Source organism: Tachyglossus aculeatus, chromosome 3 (genome assembly GCF_015852505.1).
Source record: "Tachyglossus aculeatus isolate mTacAcu1 chromosome 3, mTacAcu1.pri, whole genome shotgun sequence".
In the NCBI taxonomy this organism is placed as follows: domain Eukaryota; kingdom Metazoa; phylum Chordata; class Mammalia; order Monotremata; family Tachyglossidae; genus Tachyglossus; species Tachyglossus aculeatus.
The window spans coordinates 88,321,273-88,343,685 of record NC_052068.1 but is presented as its reverse complement, the minus strand read 5'-3'; the positions used below and the strand labels follow the sequence as shown (position 1 = coordinate 88,343,685).

Below are 22,413 nucleotides of genomic sequence, written 5' to 3'. Positions count from 1 at the left end.
CCACATATGTTCATGAACACAAACACACACTTACTCATATGTCCAGCTGGACAAATACCTGTAGCTCAACTGCCTGGCCCAAAGTAAGAAGCTACAAAGAAATACATCCTGTTCTACCATCAGGCAGCGGGGGAACACCAGTCTACTATTTGCAATTGAAATGAGCTCTCCCAGGGAAAATCAAGCTTAACTTGTTAATAAAGGAAACCTTTCCTTGAACCAAAACACTGTTAATCAAACAATTCAAGAGGGTTGGATTGTTGTGTTTTGAATTTAGAAAGTGGTGTCAACCATATAAATCAGCATGACTCTCTGAATCCTAAACCCCAGGCATTTAAGACACAGAACTCCATGCTGGCTTGTTACTGTCTCATTTACTTACAAAGGTCACACCTGACAGAAGGCTCAACTTCAGTGTAATTTAATCAAGTCAATTAACGCTGTTTAATAAATAGGCTAAAATGTTATCTTAGAGTGAGTTTCGTGGCTCTGCAGCCTTCCGCGAAAATTAAAGAAGATTATCCCTTGACTCACAAAGGCAAATTTTGTGGGGGTCTTTTTGACACAAAGCAATGACATAAAAACAGTTATAAATAGAAAAAGTCCAAATATTCTCCCACGTACGGAGGGAAATTTGAAACTGAAACGAAATCAAAATAATTTTTAAAATTAAAAAGAAAAACATTGGCTTCAATTTCTTCTTGACTATACAGTACTCAGCATCTTTGGATATTTTACAATGACTCCAAACTGTAGACAAAAAACACCTGAAGGAACCAGTCATCTGTAAAACTGAGTTTATAAGAAGTCATTACATTTACAAAATAAGAATAATTAAAAAAAAACAGCAAGAGCATCCAGAGTGTTGGATGCCGCTTTGGATTGGGTTCTGCTCTGTTATTCTCTGGTTTGGTGGTAGCCTCCCCATCTCCCCCCATCCCCCTGCCATCACCCTTGGGTAGGTCGACTTGGGTCAGTTGAGTCTGCTCTTCACATCCCACTTTTTGCCAGGGTGACAGTAAGTTCCGGCGTGCCATCTCTCCAGTCGACATCTGAAAGTGAAATGGGGGGCAAAGACAGATAAAATGTCCCCGGACGTGGGGTGGGACAGATGGGAGGTGAGCAGGAGGATGGGCTTGATGTGGTCCACCCTGTCTAAGGGCTTTGGGAAAATGAGAGGTTGGGCCACGCCTTGGATCCCCTTGCTTTCTCTGAGTAAGTAAGCCTTGTAGCCATCAGAGAAGAGAGCCTATTTGTTCCCCTATTTGTAACTGGAGTCCCAGGCCCATCTTACCTCTCCCAGCATCTCCCCAGATAGCCCCTCCCAAAGGTAACCCTAATAGTTATTTTTAAAAAAGGGGTGAATGGAGGCGAGCAGGGAAGAGAAGAGAGAAGAATCGAAAGACTTATTGCCAGCAATGCCTTCTTTATTTTCAGGGTCTCCTTGTAGACATCAGGTTCAGGACAGAGATTTCTCAGCTGAAAAGTGCTGCAGAGAAAGTTTTACAGCCAACTCTCTACCTGTGGTAAGCCAAAAGCAGTGGAAAAGTGAAATCCACAGAGCCCTTGACTTCATTTAAGTCTCCCCTGCCACCCGACCTGTTACCCAAGCTGCTCCCAAGAGGCAATGCTGACTGATTTAATTCCTCTCCTTCTATTTCCCCATTCACCACGGTACTCCTGAGCAGTGGAATGTCCAGAAGGCAGGGTGTCAATGGGGAAGAGGGAGTAGGGAGGAGAAAGGCCTGGATAATCAGCCCGTGGATGACCCAGTATTGAAACTGTCCCTGGCTGTCACAGGATTTGAATGAGGAGCTAGCCACCCTCTTCCGGGGGTTTGGTCAGTGATTCCAGAGCTATCTTAAACCACAGGGATGAAAGGGAGAATCAAGGAGACCCAGAACAATTCTTTGGTGGGTCACTAAAGGAAGATCATTTGGCAGCTTTGAAGAATGTTTCTGTGGTTTACCAGTAGAGCAGGAAAGGGCCCTAGGTAGGTAGCAGTGGCCAAAGAAACAGCATATTAAGCCAGTACCAGTTTCTCCCTCAGGGGTTGCTCAGAATAGCAGATGCCTCAATGAACTCATGCTTCCAGTCTTGCCAGCTATCTCTGAATGCCAGGGTCCCTTTTATAGATGGAAAAATTGAGTCATTAGAAGTGTGAGGTGACTTGCCAATGATTTTCCAGTGAGTTGGGGAAGAGCTGGGAGTCAAATCCAGGACCCATTTAAAAGGGCTACTCCTCAGTCCACAGAAGCAATCCTGCACCCACAGAGGTTTCTCCTTCTGAAGAGCGGGCTCTGAGGACAATGTGACCTTTCCAGTTTTCCTTCCCGAAAGCAGAGAGGATCACTCTCACCCTATCCCTTAGAGGAAGACACCTGCCCTTGGCTTTGTTCTCCAGTGCCCAGCCAGGGAGCTGAAGGGAACATTTCCCGGTGCCTAAACTGTCCGAGCTCCTGCCCCACTCCTGGTCACCACCTTGCAGCTCCCACAAATCTTCCACCAACCAGCTTTCCAGCCTCCACACCTGTAAGCACATGGACGTGCATGTGGTCCGACTCGGATGGCTTTATTTGGCGGAACCTAGCTTGGAAAGATCTTCCTGTCGGAAGGGGATTCTCTCTTCTTTGAAGTGAGGAGATGAGATGCTGTACAAGAGGAGGGCCACAAAGTGCTTTCCTTGCCATCGTGAGAGGGGTGAAGGGGCTGGATTGGGTGGGAAAGACAATGCCAGGGGCTAATTGCTGGCTTCTGACATGGAGGCCATGTGGTTGAGTCCAGCCAGCCCAGTTAGTCCAGCCAACCCCGCGCTCCACGGGTCAGGCAGGGGGAAGTATGGCCGGGCAGCCATGTTCTCCGCCAGGGCAAAGGCAAAGAGGCCCCCCGCGTTCCTCTCAGCCTCCAGGTGGGCCCTCCCAAAGAGTTTCATCTGGGTCTCTTCAAATTGCCGCTCTAGCTCCTGGAGGCTGAGGGCACTCTTGGGCCCTCCCAGAAAGTGCTTATGGTGACTGGGGCCTGGCAAGCACATGGCTGCCCCGCCAAGATGGCCACCCATTTCCCCCAGGGTCGGGGGCATCATGAATGCCTTCTCCTCCGGCTGGCCGTTCTGGGCGAAGAGGAGGCTGGCGGCCCTCCAGGAGGCGGGCTTCCGGCCCCTCCGAGGTCGGGATATCCGGCAGCTCTGGCGTTTGATGTGACGGTGGAGGTGGTCGGAGCGGGTGAAGCTCTTGTAGCAAAACTCGCACTGGTAGGGCCGCACGCCGGTGTGGATGCGCATGTGGTTCTTCAGGTCGTAGTTGTGCACAAACTTGGCGTTGCAGTGGATGCACAGGTAGGGCCGCTCCCCGGTGTGCTTGCGCATGTGGATCTTTAGCTTGTCCTGCCTGAACGACAGAGAGGCAAGAACCGTTAGCACCTCCGCTGCTGGCCGCTTCCGCGACGCCAATGCCGTTGACTGACTGAATTCCTACCTGGGGCCCAGGGCTTTCCAGGACAAAAGCACAAAGTCCTGCCCTCAAAGGGTTTACAGTCCAGTATATCCTTGGACTGGGTCTCTCTCATCGCCTCAAATACAAACACTCAATTTTTTCTTGAATATGTTACCCAAAGCCCAGTCATCCTGGGGCGGGGGGGTGATGAATAATCAGGACCTTGGGCTAATTTTCTAATCCATCATTTAGCCTCCTTGGGGTAGCTGGCCCCATCCTGGTCACTGAAGATTTACCGTAAGCGTGTTGTGGGCAGGGAATGTGTCCATTTATTGTTATATTGTACTCTCCCAAGCATTTAGTACAGTGCTCTGCATACAGTAGGTGCTCGATAAATACGATTGAATGAATGAATGAAAGGTAAAGATAAGCAGAGCATGGTGGAGGGCTGCTTGGCTCCATATCCCCCATTTGCTGACAGTTTAATGCCCTGAATGAAGGGGCAGTCCTCTCTAAACTCTGGGGGACACCGAGTTCCACCAATTAAAGAACAGGGAAATTGGCTCAATGTGAAGGAGAGAGGTAATCCTAATCCATCCCATCCTCTACCTCTGACTCGATACCATGGATGGAAAGATGAAGGCCAAATGGGAACACCATCGAGTCTGCCAATTCCTGAAAGGTAGACACGGGAAACAAGGATTTCCTGTTCAATAAATCTCTCAGTACAGGGATGGGGCGGGTAAGCCTTTGAAGCCTGAAAGAGTTAAGTTAAAATAAACAAGAGGAGGCTGGCTGATGATAAGTGGGCAGGGTGGTAAGCATTTGGAATTTGTTATCACAGGAAACTGTGCAGGATGAAAATATCAATCAGTGCTATTTATTGAGCACTTACTGTGCACAGATCACTTTACAAAGTGCCTGGGAGAGTACAATATAACAGATTTGGTAGACATGTTCCCTGCCTCTAGACATTACAGTCTAGAGGAGGAGCAAAATACCAGCAAGTTCAAGATGTTTTTGGGGTAAAATATTTGGATAAGAGGTCTATGATGGGTTCCAAGTACTTATGAACTTATATACATCCTACTTAGTTCTCATGAGGGCAGGGATCATATTTCTTTACTGTATTTTACTCTCTCAAGTAAGTACAGTGCTCTCTGCACACAGTGAGTGCTCAGTAAATACCATGGGCTGATTGATTGTTTATATATTTAGGGTTCAGGTTTCTCCCCCCATTTCAATTTAAGTTCATTGTGGTTAGGGAATGTGTCACTTCTTTATTCTGTACTTCTGAAGGGCCAAGTACTGCACACGGCACCAAGTGGATGGCCAATAAGTAATAATAATAATGGCATTTATTAAGCGCTTACTATGTGCAAAGCACTGTTCTAAGCGCTGGGGAGGTTACAAGGTATCAGGTTGTCCCACGTAGGGCTCACAGTCTTAATCCCCATTTTACAGATGAGGGAACTGAGGCACAGAGAAGTTAAGTGACTTGCCCAAAGTCACACAGCTGACAATTAGCAGAGCCGGAATTTGAACCCATGACCTCTGAATCCAAAGCCTGTGCTCTTTCCACTGAGCCATGCAAGTATCACTACTACCACCACTACTACTACTTACGGTAAAGTTAGGGATGTTGGAATGTATGTTTCCACCTATTAGGTCGGAGATCAAGGAAGACAACCATTACACTCTCCTTCTCCGTGTCCTGTTGCCACTGTAAGAGACAGTGGATAGAACTTTGGTCCAGCCCAGTAATTTTTTTATGGTATTTGATATGCATTTACTATGTGCCAGACACTGCACTAAGCTCTGGGGTAGATATAAGTTAATCAGTTTGGACACAGTCCCTGTCCCACAGGGGGCTCACAGTCTTAATCCCCATTTTACAGATGAGGTAACGGAGGCACAGAGAAGTGAAGTGACTTCCCCAAGGACACACAGCAGATAAGTGGCAGAGCTGGGGTTAGAATCCAGGTCCTTCTGATTCCCAGGCCTGTGCTCTATCCTCTGGACCAAGCTACTTCCCAAATGGCAGTATTGGCACTTCTCAGACAGCATTAAGCACAGTGAGCCATTAGAGCCACAAACCTGTGAGGTGAGTCAATATGATTGTCATCATGGTGGCCTTCTTCTATATGGAGGCCTAGAGCTAAGCCAATGGCTTGAGAGGAATCACATCCCATGACCTCTAGGAGCCTCTGTCTGATGCTCTTGAGCCAATCTGGCCCAGGTTCTGGTTTCGGTTGGAGGCTCCCCAGTCCTGTGAGCATGATTCTCCCTGGTGCTCTTTTTGTTCTTGGATCAAAACACTGATCCTAACCCAGTGCCCGGGCCTGTTAAGGTCTGTTCATCTTGAGAATTAATCCAAGTTCCTCTAGGAGCCTGGCACTCCTAAACCAACTCTCAGCCACTGGGGTTTCTGTCCTGAGCCCCAGGCTCTGTTCTTTGTTAAGGTACAATTTCATTTACAATAAAATGCCAGGGGGTTTAGGAGTGCTCCTTAATGGCAGTAATGCTTTGCAAGGTACTGGTATTCTAAGAGCAATGGGTTTTTTTTTTTTTTAGGTAGGTTTTTGGAAATCAGGATAGCCTATGGAGCTCCTCATCTTCCCACCCAAACCCTGGCTCTCCTCCAAATTACCCATCGCTGTAGACAGCACCACCAATCTCCCTATCTCAGCAGCCCATAACCATGGCATTGTCCTCAACTCATCTGTCTCACCCAACCTGTGTATTCAGTGTCTCCAAATCATATTAGTTCTTTCTTCAGTCAATCAATCAATCAATCATATTTATTGAGTGCTTACTGACTGTGGAGCACTGTACCACGGGAGACTACAATGCACCAGATTTGGTGGATACCTTCCCTGCCCACAATGAGCCTTCAGACTAGAACAAACTTACAGTCCTTCACAACAATTCTAGACTCCACCCTTTCTCTCCATCCAAACTCTACCCCATTGGTCCAAGCACTTATCATATTCTACCTCTACTCAATCAATCAATCAATCAATCGTATTTATTGAGCGCTTACTATGTGCAGAGCACTGTACTAAGCGCTTGGGAAGTACAAATTGGCATCACATAGAGACAGTCCCTACCCGATAGTGGGCTCACAGTCTAAAAGGGGGAGACAGAGAACAGAACCAAACATACCAACAAAATAAAATAAGTAGGATAGAAATGTACAAGTAAAATAAGTAAATAAATAAATAAACAGAGTAATAAATATGTACAACCATATATACATATATACAGGTGCTGTGGGGAAGGGAAGGAGGTAAGACGGGGATGGAGAGGGGGACGAGGGGGAGAGGAAAGAAGGGGCTCAGTCTGGGAAGGCCTCCTGGAGGAGCATCAACTCCTGCATCAACCTCCTCAATGACTGTGCTGTCTCCAGTTTCTCCCCATTCCAGTTCATACTTCACTCTACTGCCCAGTTAATTTTTCTAAAAAAAGTTACATACACATCTCCCCCCTCCTCAAAAATCACCAATTGGTGCCCATTCCTTTCTGCAATAAACAGAAACTCGTTTCCCTCGGCCTTAACGTACTTAATTGCCTTTCCCCTCCTACCTGATTTCACTAATCACCTATCACACACACTTTGCTCCTCTAACACCAATTTTCTCACAGTACCTCCATTTCTCCTGTCTCCCCACCCACAGAGGGCTTGGAAAGCCCTCCCACTTTTTATTTGACAGGTCACCACTCTCTTCATCTCTAAAGCCATATTATAGCAATATATTCTCCAAGAGCCCTTCCCTGGCTAGCCTCTCCCTTCCTCCCTTCTGTGTTGGCTAAGCACTTATGTCTGTACCCCTTAAGCACTTTGATACCATCCCTACCCTTAGCCTTGCAGAATTGATGCACATATCCTTTATACACAGTCACTTCCCCTAGCTGTAATTTGCTCCAATGTCTGTCTCTCGCTCTACAGTGTTGGCTCCTTGAGTGCAGGGATCATATCTTCCAACTCTTGTACTGTACTTTCACAAGCGCTTAATACAGCACTTTGCACACAGTAAGCACTCAATATGTACCATTGATTGAATAACTGATAGAAGAAAGAGCACAGGTCTAAGAGTCAGGAGCCTTAGGTGCTTGTGCCAGCTCTGCCACTGGTCTGCTGTGTGACCTTGGGATATCACTTAACCTCTCTGAGATTCTGTAAAATGAGGATGCAATTTCTACTTAGCCAGTGAATCCTGTGTGGAATAAGGATCGTGCCAGATCTAATTCTCTTGTATCTACCCCAGGGTTTAGCATAATGTTTGACAAAACTAGTAAGCACTAAATACCATAATTATTATAGTTTACAAAACAGTGGTTCTCTTTGTTTAAGGGCCTCAGAACCAACCACCCCTAGATATCATCTTGCACTGCTTGCTATGCAGCAGCAGCATGTCCTAGTGGATAGAGCAAGGACCTGGTGTCAGAAGGGCCTGTGTTCTAATCCCTGCTCTGCCACTTGTCTGTTGTGTAACTTTGGGCAAATCACTTCTCTGTGCCTCAGTTCCCTCAGCTGTATAATGGGGATTTAGACTGTGAGCCTTATGTGGGACAGGCATTGTGTTCAAAACGATTTGCTTGTATCCATCCCAGTGCTTAGTACAGTGCCTGGCACATAGTAAGCACTTAACAAATACCACAATTGTTATTATTATTATTATTATTACTTTGTCTATCACCAAATTCTGTCACTTAATTGTTAAATACTTCCCAGATCTGTCCCCTCCTCCCAAGTCCAATAGCCACCACTCTCTTATGAGCTATTCTCATCTCTTGTCTAGGCCCAGACAAGTCTAGACTGCACTCTGCTGCCCAAATCCTTTTTCTAAAATATCACTCTTCAAAAACCTCCTATGGCACCCCATTTTCCTCTGCATCAACTTAGTCAGTCTTGACCATTGGCTTCAAGGCTGTCCATCAGCTCTCTCCCCTTCTTCAACTTTCCCTTCACCCAAGACCACACTCTCCACTCTCCCCCTCTCTCAGTGACTCAGTCTTAACATTCCTTGCCTCCAATCCCGTGCCCATTCCTTCCTCCTTCTGAAGCTCCTTCCTCCCTCAAATCCACCAGGACACAGGTCGATCCATCTTCAAAGTCATCCTAAGATCCCATCTTCTCCACAAAGCTTTCTGCAGATAATTTCTACGCCCCCAGGCCACTGCATCCCACAAGGCACCCTTGGCATTTTGTACTTAGAAATTCAATTCTGATTCAGTTAGTTGCCTTTCCGTGTTCCGGCTTATTACCAGGTGTATCTGTGTTTCCTCCTCCTGTGTCTGTCTGACTACCCAATCTTTTACTCTTATTGTACTTTCCCAGACATCTGGTTTCATGCTCCATACACAGTAAGACCGCAGTAAACACTATTGATGCGTTAGATTCCTAAAAGAATGTGGCTCACAAAATATGTGGTGGCTCTACCCATGTTTGTCAAAGACTTCTCTTCCCCACCTCATCCTTCCCCATCTCTTTCAACAGCTCCCCTACCACTAAGCTAACACAACTACTGGTCAACAGCAGACACATTCAGCAATTTCCTCCAGACACAGACACTTATCAAAACAAAACCAATGGGAATAGAAAGAAAAGGCAGGGTATATGCAATTTCTTTGAGGTTCACTGGCTTACTTTCTTTAATCCCGATTCCTGATTTCATTTTAGCCAGTGCTTATTTTTTTCAGATCCAGGGAACATGGGTGGGTACTTTCTTGGCTGCCTTCAAGCTTTCACTAATTTAAACAGCTTAAAAGCCACAGTCTCATCTTTGTTAAAAAAACCCCCACATATCCAGAGCTCTGAATAATAATTAATTAATTATGGTATTTATTACTCACTGAATAAATAGGCACTGAACACTGGGATAGATTCAGGATGACTACATGAGCTCACAGTCTTAAAGGGAAAGAGAATAGGCATTTTATCCCCATTTTAAAGATGAGGAAACTAAGACTCAGAACAGTTAAGTGACTCATCTGAGAAGTGGCAGATCTCCTGACTCTCTGTTCTGTGTCCTTTCCAGTAGATCACACTGCCTCCCCTGGCTGGCCAATAGCATCCTGCTCTTGTATCCCAACACAGAATCTGGGAAGGGCCTCAGTAAATTTTCATCAGATCACTCCGCCTTCAGGCACAATGCACCTTAATAATGGCAGATCTATTGCAAGATGCAAATTCAGCACTTAGAACAGTGCTTGGCACATTGTGAGCACTTAACAAATACCATCATTATTATATTGAGAAGCAGAGTGTCCCAGTGGAAAGAGCACGGGCCTGAAAGTCAGAGGACCTGGGTTCTAATCCTGGCTCTGCCAACTGTTTGCTGTGTGAATTTGGACGTCACTTAACTTCTCTATGCCTCAGTTACCTCATCTGTAAAATAGGGATTAAATCATCCTCTCTCCAAATGGGGATTCAATGCCCGTTCTCCCTCCTGCTTAGACTGTGTCCAACCTGATAAACCTGTATCTACCCAGTGCGTAGAACAATGCTTGACACATAGTAAGTGCTTAACAAATACCATAAAAAGGAAGCTAATTATCTAAATGCCTGTCATCCATACCAACTGGTCCTCCTAGCTGATGCTAGCTCACAAATCTAAAATAAAATCTCAGAGAAATAGCTTGGGAGAAATAGATAAACCTCATTCCTTTAATTCCCTAAACTTTTGATTCCCTCAGCTGTGCCTGGGTGTAGTGAATTAGTGGCTTTCTCCTCAAGTTGGAGAATCAAACTCCAGCAAGAGAGAATCTTCAACTTCCATTCATTTCTCTTTTTGGTATATCACCACATCCCTCGCATTCAGGAAGTTCTCTCAGATGCCTTGCCTAAAACTCTCCTGTTCCAACAGAGACATTTTCTATTGCTTTTTCATTCACAGAGGTGAGCTACTTCTCATATCATACCCTCTATCATATCAACATTTTCTTATTCTGGGCCAGAATAACAATAACAATAATAGTATTTGTTATGTGCTTACTAGACGCCAAGCACTGTACTAAGCTCTAGGGTAAATACATGATAAACAGGTCAGATAAACACAGTCTCTTCCTCCCAAGGGACTCACACTCTCAGTAGGTGGGAATAGGAAACCTGCAATAGTATGCATGTCTCTACTAAATCCATTTTACTAAAAATTTATTCTTCCGATTAAAACAATTCCAACTATGGCAGGCAGGCTACAGAACATTGAACCTGGAGAAAATTAGTATGACTATTAGTCCTCTCTTCCATTCAAATGAAAGAATTGAGGTCTTTGTGCTAAATGATGATAAACTCCAGGTAAACCCTAGCCATAAGAAAATAAGAAGTACATTTTTGATTGCGAAAGAAGGAAAAAAGAATTAAGGCCTGAGTTTATAGAAAAAAGCAAAATGAAAAACAACCGGTAATCCAGCAGGAACTTATTTCCTTGTAAAAAAGAACTACACATCAACATCACCTGGGGAAAAAAGGGTTGCAAGAGATAAACCAACTCAGTTTACTGTACTCTAAGTGCTTAGTACAATGTTCTGCCCACAGTAAGTGCTCAATAAATACCACTGATTGATAAACTCAGGCACCATTGTTGGCTTAATCCTGTAATGGGCTGTGAGTCTGACTTGCCCTGGAGTTTACCTATCTGTGCTTTCCATTTCAGATGGCCAGTAGTAGTAATTGTAGTTATTAAGCGCTTATGATGTACAAAACTAAGCACTGGGAGAAAAATGAGAGGAAAAAGTTGACCTGCATTGCCCCAGGTGGGTGGAATATTTTGGTCTCTCCACTAGGCCCAGGAGTTTGGCGGCAGTGATTACTTTTGTTGGCACCTCAGACTGGCACCCTACTTTTCCAGCTCCTTCAGGCCGCTCTGGGGTGGAACCGGTTGGTATCGGGAGCCACTAAGGCAGTCTCTGCCACCATTGCCATTACTTCGGTTTACCTTCACTGGTTGGAAGAGAGGGCCTAAGCCCTGTCCCCAACTTTGGTTTCCAGTGGTCTTGGGAGAGGCCCTCCAAGAGGGGAAGAGCAAGAAAGGCTCCGTCTTTCTTTCTCCAGCCCCATTCCAGGTCTACCCAGCCACTCCTAATCTGCCCAGCTGCTGGAGAGAAACTGAAACCCTTCCCCATGCCATCAGGGCCCCTGGGGGGTTCTGTATCTCGTCACGGAAAAGACATTTTTATGTGACATTTTATCATCTGGATTAAAATGTCTGTTTGGGGCTTAATAATAGCCAATTATATTGGTCAGTCAATAGAATTTATTGATTGCTTACCGAATACTACTACTAATAATAATAATTGTGGTATTTGTTAAGCACTTACTATGTGCCAGACATTGTACTAAGCACTAAGGTAGATTCATTTGATCATATTTATTGAGCTCTTATTGTGTGCAAAGCACTGTACTAAGCACCTGAGCACTGTACTAAGATAATTGGGTTAGACACAGTCCCTGTCCCACACAGGGCTCATAGAATTAATCCCCATTTTACAGATGAGGTAACTGAGGCACAGAGAAGTTAAGTAACTTGCCCACTGTCACACAACAAACAAGCGGAAAAGCTGGGATTAGACCCCAGGCCATTCTGAATCCCAGGCCTGTATTCTATCTACAAGGACATGCTGCTTCATGGCACTTGGCTAATTTCATAGCTAATGCCAAGACATTGAAGTGAGTCAAGTTTGTTATGGGCAGGGAACATGTCCACTAATTCTGTTGCATTCTATCAATCAATCAATCAATCGTATTTATTGAGCGCTTACTGTGTGCAGAGCACTGTACTAAGCGCTTGGGAAGTACAAGCTGGCAACATATAGAGACAGTCCCTACCCAACAGTGGGCTCACAGTCTAGAAGCGGGAGACAGAGAACAAAACCAAACATACTAACAAAATAAAATAAATAGAATAGGTACAAGTAAAATAAATGAATAAATAAATGGCAATAGTCACCCAAGCGCTTAGTACAGTGCTCTGCACGTTGAGAAGCAGCATGGCAGAGTGGATAGAGCATGGTCCTGGGAGTCAGAAGGTCATGGGTTCTAATCCCGGTTTTGTCACTTGTCTGCTGTGTGACCTTGGACAAGTCACTTCACTTCTCTATGCCTCAGTTACGTCATCTGTAAAATGGGGAATGAGACTGGGAGCCCCATGTGGGACTGGGACTGTATCCAACCCGATTTGCTTGTATCCACCCCAGTGCTTAGTACAGTGCCCAGCACACAGCAAGCACTGAACACATACCACAATCATTATTATTATTATTATGATAGTAAGCGTTCGGTAAATACCATTGATTGATTGACTGATTGCAAATGAAAGGAGATTAGTGAGCAGCAGCTGCTTCCCTGAAGGGCAGTCCTCCCCGGGACAGAGGGACAGAGAGGGAGGGTCCCTGGGTCGGTGGGCTACCATCCTTTCCGGCCCATTCCAGCAGGCATACTCCACTAGAGGTCTCCCTGGCTTTCGTTTGAGATTTACTCTTCAAGAAACGCCTGAGAAGGCTTAAGCTGGAAGGGCCAGGAGAGGGAGATCCAGCTGAACAAATGCATTTCCATGGTAATTGGCTTACTTTCTGGAAAGCCCTAGCGGGTGAGGGCCGCAACTTCTATTTCCGAAGTCTCGTTAAGCAAGTCCGCACACAATTAGGGAGCAGAATTTACAAACATTTCAAAACTTTCATCTTTAAAGCCCTCCAAGCATTCACGAACATCTGATAGGGGCAGGCTGGACTTTAGGCTGGCAGTGGCTTTAGAAAAATTACATGATAAAGACTGTAGTCTAGTGGATAGAACACGGGCCGGGGAGTCGGAAGGATCTGGGTTCTAATGCCCGCTTTGCCACGTGTCTAATGTGTGACCATGGGCGAGTCACTTAACCTCTCTGTGCCTCAGTTACCTCATGTTTAAAATGGGGTTCAAGACTTTGAGCCACATGAAGGACACGGACTGTGTCCAACCTGATTAGTTTGCATCTACCCCAGAGCTTAATACAGTGTCCAGTACATAGTAAGCTCTTAAAGAATATCATAAAAAAAAGAGTTCATCTCATCCAGCCCTCCACTTCCAGGAAGGATTGAGCCAAACTGCCAGAGACAGGGATAAGAGTTCTTCTATCTTTAAGATCTTCTGTGTCAATTCTCTCTCTGACACCTAAACCCCACAGCCTTTGATCCTACATCCTGGTCAAAAGGTCCCCATCTACTCACCCTAGAAGAGACCAATTTTCCTAGACTGAGATCTGGGATCCCAAGAAACCGTGGCAGGTCAGAACTCACCTGTATATATGTATATATGTTTGTACATATTTATTACTCTATTTATCTATTTATTTTACTTGTGCATATCTATTCTATTTATTTTATTTTGTTAGTATGTTTGGTTTTGTTCTCTGTCTCCCCCTTTTAGACTGTGAGCCCACTGTTGGGTAGGGACTGTCTCTATATGTTGCCAAATTGTACTTACCAAGCGCTTAGTACAGTGCTCTGCACACAGTAAGCGCTCAATAAATGTTATTGATGATGATGATGATGATGAACTTAAGTGCGAGCATCATACCACCTTGGTTTCTAATGATTCGCAGCACAATACTGAATCCTCCTCTCGTTACCTAATTAGAGGACTGAAGGAACCTCAGGAGGTCATCTAATCTACCCCTTTACCTCTGGTCAGGACTTCACTTAAACCACCCTTGAAAGACAGCCTTCTCTGATGGTATTGTGTGTATTTTGTAGTTCCTTTTTCATGTGGCAGGAGGCACTATCCTCATACTCCCACTTCCATCATCATCAACAATGGTATTTATTGAGCTCTTAGGGTGTGCAGAGCATTACACTAACCCTTGTGAAAGTACAATACCACACAGACAGAAGACATGTTTCCTGCCTACATCTTCCACCCCATTCAGTCCATCAGTCATTGGTACTTACTGAGCACTTAGTATGCGCAGAGCACTGTATTAAATGTTTGGGAAAGTACAGTACAATAGAGTGGGTAGCCATGGTCCCTGCTCACTAAGAGCTTACAGTCTATGGGAGGAGACAGATGAACAGGCAGAGTTCAATGGGCAAAGCCGCTCTGTCACTGGGGACTTCCATGCGGGCTCGCAGGGTTGGCAGAAGGAGGATCTGAGACAATTCCCCTGGCCTGACAAAGGCAATAATGCCAGGCTTATGCTGTTCCAAAAGGCAAGATCTATGCCTCTTCCATTTGAATTTTTCACAGAGACAAAAGCAGGGTATGCGGAATGAATTCCTGAGCATCCTAGGGATGTGTCTATTGTCTGGACTTATAGCTTGCCAAATACTCACATTTTTCTCAGATACCTGAGGTTCTTCATTTAAGGTCCAATGGCAACCTCTTGCAACCAGGAGCAAAAATACCCTAGTCTTGACAGAGAGCTTTGAAAGTAAAGATTCTGTTCATCCCAAATCAGTTTTACACATCGAGAAATAGATCCAGGAATCGAGGTGTCCCTAGGCACTAATTTCATTTGCTAGGGATTTCAGGGCAACTTAAAGAAGAGAAGCTCACTCCTGATGAGTCCCTGCACCTTGTCCTCCACCCTGGCCTGAACACCTGCCCAGTTTCCAGCAGTTGGGCCACTAATCCTCATTTTGCAGTCTGCGGTCCCATTGGGGCAAAAATCATTCAAAGGAAATGAGCAGCAAGCGGGTTGATGTAATTTTCCTGGCTGGGAGTCAGGACCCTTGCCATCAAACTGCCTTATGGTAGCGGGCAGCCTTATCACCACGGCACCTCAAGGCTCCGAACTATCTTTCCCTTCTGAATTCATATTAACCCAAGCGCCTCCCTCAGTGAATCTGTCTCACTCTGAAGATACCTTTCTTTGGCCCAAGTTGTCCAACTTTTCCCAGAAAAGAAAGCAGGAGTCCTAAAGCATATGTGATTATAAAGAAGGCCTGGGCTATTCAAATGCACTTAACATGATTGAGTAGGAGAATGAAGGAGGATCACAAGGCCATATGAGACCCTTCTCTCACCCCCTTGTACATAGTCCAGTCTCTAGTGAGGGTAGAACTGACCATTACCTTCCCCACCAGCCCCAGCCTGGTAGGACTGTGAGAAGCAGTGTGACCTAGCAGAAAGAGCCCAGGTCTAGGAATCAAGGGACATGGGTTCTGATCCCAGCTCTGCCTCTTACTTGCTCTGTGACCGTGGACAAATCACTTCACTTCTTTGGGCCTCAGTTACCTCATCTATCAAATGGGGAGTCAATATCTGTCCTCCCTCTGCTTCAGACACTTGAGGCCCAGGTAGGAAGGGGACTGGGTCCAGCCTGATGAACTTCTACCTACCCCAGTGCTCAGTTCAATGCTGGGCACATACCAAGGGATTAACAAATACCACCAATATTAATTGTTATTCTTAGAACCCATCAAGCCCCAAGGCAGTGGGCAAAGGGCATTGATGAGCCCTGCCCAGCCCAGCCCCCTGTGGTTTAATTAGAGACCCTGATAGGAAGCAACATGGCCTAGAGGGTAGAGCAAGGGCCTGGAAAGTCATGGGTTCTAATCCTGGCTCTGCCACACAACTCCTGTGACCCTGGGCAAGTCATTTCACTTCTCTGTGCCTCAGTTACCTCAACTGTAAAATGGGGATTAAGACTGCGAGTCCCACGTGGGACAGGGACTGCATCCAACCCGATTATCTTGTATCTACCCCAGTGCTTAGAACAGTGCTTGGCACATAGTAAGCACTAACAAATGCCACAGTTACTATTTTCATTAGCCGGCCGTTCCCGTGGCAAAGTCCCACCCCCATTCCCCCCGGTCCAGCTCCAGGAGCTTCCGGAAGGGAATGCGCACCTGGTAAAGCGAACTTCACAGATATTGCACATGTACGGTTTCTCCCCCGTGTGGGTTCTCATGTGCCGGGGGAGCTTCCCTGCCCCCATGATCATTTTGTTACAAACTGGGCACTGTTGGGATGCCTTGGGCTTTATCTTCCGCTCCTCCTCCAGCGGCCAAGGAGGAAAGACCCCTCCCAGATGGGTGGCGCTGAGGAAGTTGAGATAAGCACTGTAATCGTTTTCTGCCTTGATGTGGTCCATGTGACCCCCAGCTCCGTCGGCAAATATGTCCTTGAAGAAATCATTGGGGAAGGGTGCCGGCGGGAGCTCCTCTTTTTCCTCCTCCTTGATCTTCCGCTTCCTGATCACCAGATCCAAGGGACCGCTGTCCAGCGGCTGTTCCGGCAACTGAGCGAAGGCCCCGAAGTCTCCGGGCCAGAGGTGGGGGAAGAAGCCCGGCGGGAAGGGAGACAAGGCAGGCCTCCTGTCGGGGACGGTGGCTTTTGGATACAGGTTCTCCCTCAGCAGCGACTCAATGGAGAAGTCGCGGATCACCCCCAGGGGCCCCGTCGAGCTGTGGGCCTGGAAGTGGTCAGGAAAATCCTGCGGAGGGTCCGAATAGGCCTTCTCCACTAGGTGGTCTGGCTCAGAGGGACTCTGGTGGCAGTTGACGTCCCGGGTCCCGTTCAGGTCCTCCTGATTGACAAAGTCCTCCACCTCTTCCTCCTCCTCCTCGTCCTCCTCATCATCCTCTTCCTCTTCCTCATCCTCCTCATCCTCCTCATCTTCGTCATCGTCCTCCTTGTCGTCCTCATCCTCGGCCCCGCCAGGCTCCATGATCTCGAGGCAGACGTTGATGATGCACTGGATCTCCAGCATTTTGGCAGCGCTGAGGATGTGCTTGACGTTAGCGGTGGTGATGGTGAGCGTGGAGGTGTAGGCGAACTCCAGGATGGCCGCCAGTGCCTCGGGCTGGACAAAGTCAATCTCGTAGACGTAGGGTTGGTCGGCTAGGGCGCCCGCAGTGAAGAGTTTCTTAAAGTACTTGCTGCAGGCCGCCAGCACGGACCGGTGGGTCCGGTATTCCTGCTCTTGTACGATGAGAAGGACATCGCACAACAGGCCATCGTGCCGCTGCTCATTCAAGCTGCAGAGGACCTCGCTGCTGTGGTTGGGGAACGGGATCCCAATCAAGTCGTCGATGCCATTGGCCATGTTCTCCTCCAGTGCCCTGAGGGAAACACAGCAGACCGGGAAATAGAAATTAGGCAATGGTCATCCCCACCGTGGGTGACAATAGCGATGATCACTGACTCGTGGTTGCGATTTAGCACTTATTGCATTGCAGAGCATGGTACTAAATGCTTGGGAAGCAGTGTGGCCTAGTGAAAAGAGCATGAGTTTGGGAGTCAGAAGACCGGCTTTCTAATCCCTGCTCTGTCGCTTGTCAGAACTCGTTATCTTCCCACACAAATCCTGTCCTCCCCCTGATTTTTCTGGCACTGTAGACAGCACCACCATCCTTCCTGCCCATAATCTGGGCATTATCCTTGACTCACCTCTCTCATTCAAGCTACATATTCAATCTGTCACCAAATTCTGACAGTTCAACCTTCACAACATCACTAAAAATCTACCCTTTCCTCTCCATCCAAGTTGCTACCACATGAATCCAAGCACTTACCCTATTCCACCTTAATTACTGCATCTTCCTCTTGGCTGACCTCCCTGCCTCCTGTGTCTCCTCATTACAGTCCATATTTCACTCTGCTGCCTGGATCATTTTTCGACAAAACCACTCAGCCCACTTTCCCCACTCCTCAAGAACCTCCAGTGGCTGCCCATTCACCTCTGCATCCAACAGAAACTCCTTACCATCGACTTTAAAGCACTCAATCACCTTGCCCTCTCCTACCTTACCTCGCTGCCTTCCGACTACAACTCATCCCACACATTTCACTCCTCTAATGCCAACCTAATCAATGTACCTTGATCTCATCTATCTCGCCACCGACCTCTCGCCCACATCCTGCCTCTGGCCTGGAACGCCCTCCCTCTTCATATCAGACAGATCACTCTCCCCACCTTCAAAGCTTTATTGAAGGCACTTCTCCTCCAAGAGGCCTTCCCCACCTAGGCCCTCATTTCCTCTTCTCCAACTCCCTTGTGTGTCACCCTTGCCTTGGATTTGCACCCTTTATTCACTCTTCCCTCAGCCTCACAGCACTTATGCACATATCCATAATTTATTAATATTAATGTCTTTCTCTCTAGGTAGACTGTAAACTCACTGTGGACAGGGAATGTGTGTCTACCAAGTCTCTCATATTGTACTTTCCCAGTGCTTAATACAGTGCTTGCACACAGTAAGCACTCAATAAGCATGACAGATTGATTGACTCTCTGCTGTGTGACCTTGAGCACATCACTTAACTTCTCTGGTCTCAGTTCTCTCATCTGCAAAATGGGGATTCAATACCTGTTCTCCCTCCTATTTAGACTGTGAACCCAGTGTATTCTCCCAGTAATTGTGGTATATCGTTATCTTGAACCTACCTCAGTTCTAAGTACAGTGCTTGGCACAATGTAAGCACTTAACAAATACCACAATTACTGGGAGAATACAATTCAACAGAGCTGGTAGAAAAATCCCCTGCCCACAGTAAGCTTTCAGTCTAGAGGGGAAGACGGACATTAATATAAACAAATTAATAAAATAATATAAATAAATGATATTGGTAATAATAATAGTAATAATAATTGTCACATTTGTTAAGTTCCTATGAGGTGCCGAGAATTGTGCTAAGCATGGTAGTGCTAAACACCGGGGTAGTTGCAGGAAAATCAGCTTGAACCCAATTTCTGTCTCACAGTCAAAGAGAGAGTTAATTCCCATTATACAGATGAGGATACTGAGGCACAGAGAAGTTAAGCGACCTGACCTCACCCTCAGTCCCAAAGCAGTTATGTACATATCTGTCATTTATTTTATTTATATTAATGCCTCTCTGTCTCTAGACTGTGAGCTCACTGTGGTCAGGGAATATGTCTACCAATTCTGTTGTATTGTACTCTCCCAAGACCTCAGTACAGTGCTCTGCACCCAATAAGCTCTCAACAAATACCACTGACTGGCTGATTGATTGATTGACTTGCCCAAAGCCACACAGCAAGTGGTGGAGCCAGGATTAGAACCCAGGGTTTCTGTCTTCCAGTTTCGTGTTCCTTCCAGCCAACGAAGCTGCTGATTCCTGCCTAGGTTCATATTTTTCTGACCACGCTGCTGATTCCTGCATTGGTTCATATTTTTTTGTTTGTTTCTTCCATTAGAATGAAAGCTCCTTGGGAGCAGGAGACCTGTCTCACACTTCAGTTGTAATAATAATAATAATGATAACTGTGGTATTTGTAAAGTTAATACAATGTGCCTGACACCGTACTAAGTGCTGGGGTGGATACAAGCAAATCAGGTTGGACACAGTTCCTGTCCTCCATTGGGCTCACAGTCATTCATTAATTCATTCATTCAATCGTATTTATTGAGTGCTTACTGTGTGCAGAGAACTGTACTAAGCGCTTGGGAATTACAAGTCGGCAACATATAGAGACGATCCCTACCCAACATAGAATGGGCTCACTGTCTAGAAGGGGGAGCCTTAATTTGTCTGCTAAATCGGTTGTATTGCACTTCCCCAATCACTTACTACAGTGCTCTGCATATAGTAAGTGCTCAATAAATATGACTGATTGATTGATTAATCCCCATTTTACAGATGAGGTAATTGAAGCACAGAGAAGTGAAGTAACTTGCCAAAGTTCACACAGCAGAGAAGTGGTGGAGCCAGGATTAGAACCCAGCTCTTTCTGACTCTCAGGCCTTTGCTCTATCCACCAATCGATGCTGTCGCTGCCAAGTGCTAAGTATACTGCATTGCACCAAGTGAATGCTCAACAGGTGCCTTTACTAATGCTGCAATGAACAGTGGTTGGCTGAACACTCCACAGTTTCTGGAGCAGGGAGAGGAATGTTTGGATTTTGGTCCACATTTTATTGGATGGCCACTGAGGGCTGATCATTTTTCCCAACATCAACTGGTACGTATTCGTCACTCTAGTGCTCGTGGTGGTTCTTTTGGGTGGAGGTCAGAGCACTTTAAGCTGCACAGTTCCCAACTAACGCTTATATAATAGAGCAACAGAATGTGGGGCTAGTTTCTATTCTCTGGGACCCAGCTAGATACTCTGGAAAACTACAATAATTCCCGAGGCCACTGAACTCTAGACTGAACTTCTAGACTGTGAGCCCGTTGTTGGGTAGGGACTGTCTCTATATGTTGCCGACTTGTACTTCCCAAGTGCTTAGTACAGCGCTCTGCACACATTAAGCACTCAATAAATATGATTGAATGAATTAATGAAGGAATGAATGAAGTCCTGTTCAGTAATTTACCCGCTGAGAGGTGCCAAACTCATTGCCAAGGAGGAGTTTGGGTCCTGGGTGAGTCTGACTCAATAATTATTAAATAATCAGTTATTAACCCTCCTGCAGCAGCATCTATTTTTCTGTCCAAAACCCACCCATACCCACATACACCCCTGTTTCCTGGGATCTTAGCCCCAGGTTGAGGACTACAGTAGCAATCCAGGGCTTTGGAATGACCCTGGGATGGCCCTGAGAGAGCCCTGACTGGCCCTGGACTGGCTCTGGAATGGCCCTAGGCTCTCTACTGGTTGAGAAAGCTGATCAGGGGTTCCCTACAATTCCCAGAGCTCTATCCTGATTCTGGTTCCTTTTGGGTTCCAGCCACTGCAGCATTCACCAGGAAGTGTCTCCCTATCACCTGGATTCAACTGATAGCTCACCCTGGAAGGCGAGGGGCCTACTGATCAGCTGTCCACTTCTCTCCTAACACATCTCACCCATGCCCAGAATCCTCAAGATGAGGCCCAGGGGTCATTAGCAGTTTTCAAGAGCATTCGGGTTCTGTACTCTGCCCTATCTCTCTCCACTCTTCCACAGGACTTTTTTTTTAAATGGCATTTGTTAAGCACTTACTATATGCCAGGCCCTGTACTAAGCTCTGTGATAGATACAAACTAATAAGATCGGATATAGTTCATGTCCCACATGGGGCTCAGAGTGGGAGGGGTCTGAATCAATGATAGGGGAGAGGGGAGAGTCACTTCACTTCTCCATGCCCCTGTTACTTTATCTGTAAAATGGGAATTAAGACTGTGAACCCATGTGGAACAGGGACTGTGTCCAGTCCAATTTACTTGTATCCACCCCAGCACTTAGTACAGTGTCTGGCATATGATAAGCACTTATCAAATACCACAGTTATTAGTACTATGATTATCATTATTATTATGGGAGGGAAGGATTATGAAGATGCACATAAACTATTTGCCAATAAATCAGATTCTGGATCCAGAATGCCATACTAAGGACTTGGAAGCCTGCATTAAATCTCTGAAAATCTTGGTAGGGACTTCTGCCAAAGCCACCTTCACTCCTGCTCAAGGGATAATGGAAGGGAAAAAGGAAATAAAAAAAGTAGCCCTGACCATGAAGCAGAGCTTGTGGTCTGGGGATTTCCTTGAGTTTTCTCTTGGAAATGCTTCCTTCTTCCAAACCCCAGAAGGAGACCTGAAAGATGGGGAACTAGTGCCCCAAGCTAAGGCCAAAGAAACTCTTTTACCAATGACCTCTGATGTTCGCCCAGCCTGCAATGGGCACCAGTCGGTCTGGAGGCAGTAAGCTGGACAAGATGACATCTTCAGGGCCTCCTAGCCCTCAGAGCCCAGAGCCTACTTTCACCTGTAGAAAAGCTGGCTGGGGAAGGAGAAGAGGTGGGGGGCAGTGGGGGTGGACGACGGCAGTTTATCTTCTCTGAAGTGTTTGTGAAAGGCTGGGCTAGGCTGGGCTTCCTCCCAGGACATGGGCCTCAGGAGTGACCTTGAGGTTCTCGGGCTCTCGAGGAGCCGGCCCAGACTGGAACTGTATCAAAGGTGACACTTGCAGCTGAGCGCTTTCCTTCCTGGCGCTCCCCGCCGCCCCCAAATCAGGGCAGCTTAGCCAAGAATAACACATTAAAAAAACAGTCAGCAGGCATTTATGCAAAACATGAACTTCCCCCTAGTCTCTCCCCTCCAAATAATTATAGAGCAAA

At 46.3% G+C, this 22,413-nt stretch overlaps 1 protein-coding gene across 2 annotated transcripts in view; it reads right to left on the bottom strand.

Moving 5' to 3' along the window:
- Positions 1 to 780: 780 nt before the first annotated feature.
- The window catches only part of ZBTB7C (zinc finger and BTB domain containing 7C), a 399,260-nt gene continuing 377,627 nt past the window's right edge, over positions 781 to 22,413 (bottom strand). For both annotated transcript variants that reach the window (XM_038744392.1, XM_038744394.1), the window contains 2 exons: positions 16,257 to 17,471; positions 781 to 3,386 (listed from right to left, as the gene is read on the bottom strand). In XM_038744392.1, the coding sequence (XP_038600320.1) occupies positions 2,741 to 3,386; positions 16,257 to 17,455 (1,845 nt within the window). In that variant the 5' untranslated portion in view covers positions 17,456 to 17,471 and the 3' untranslated portion in view covers positions 781 to 2,740. The remainder of the gene's footprint in view (positions 3,387 to 16,256; positions 17,472 to 22,413) is intronic.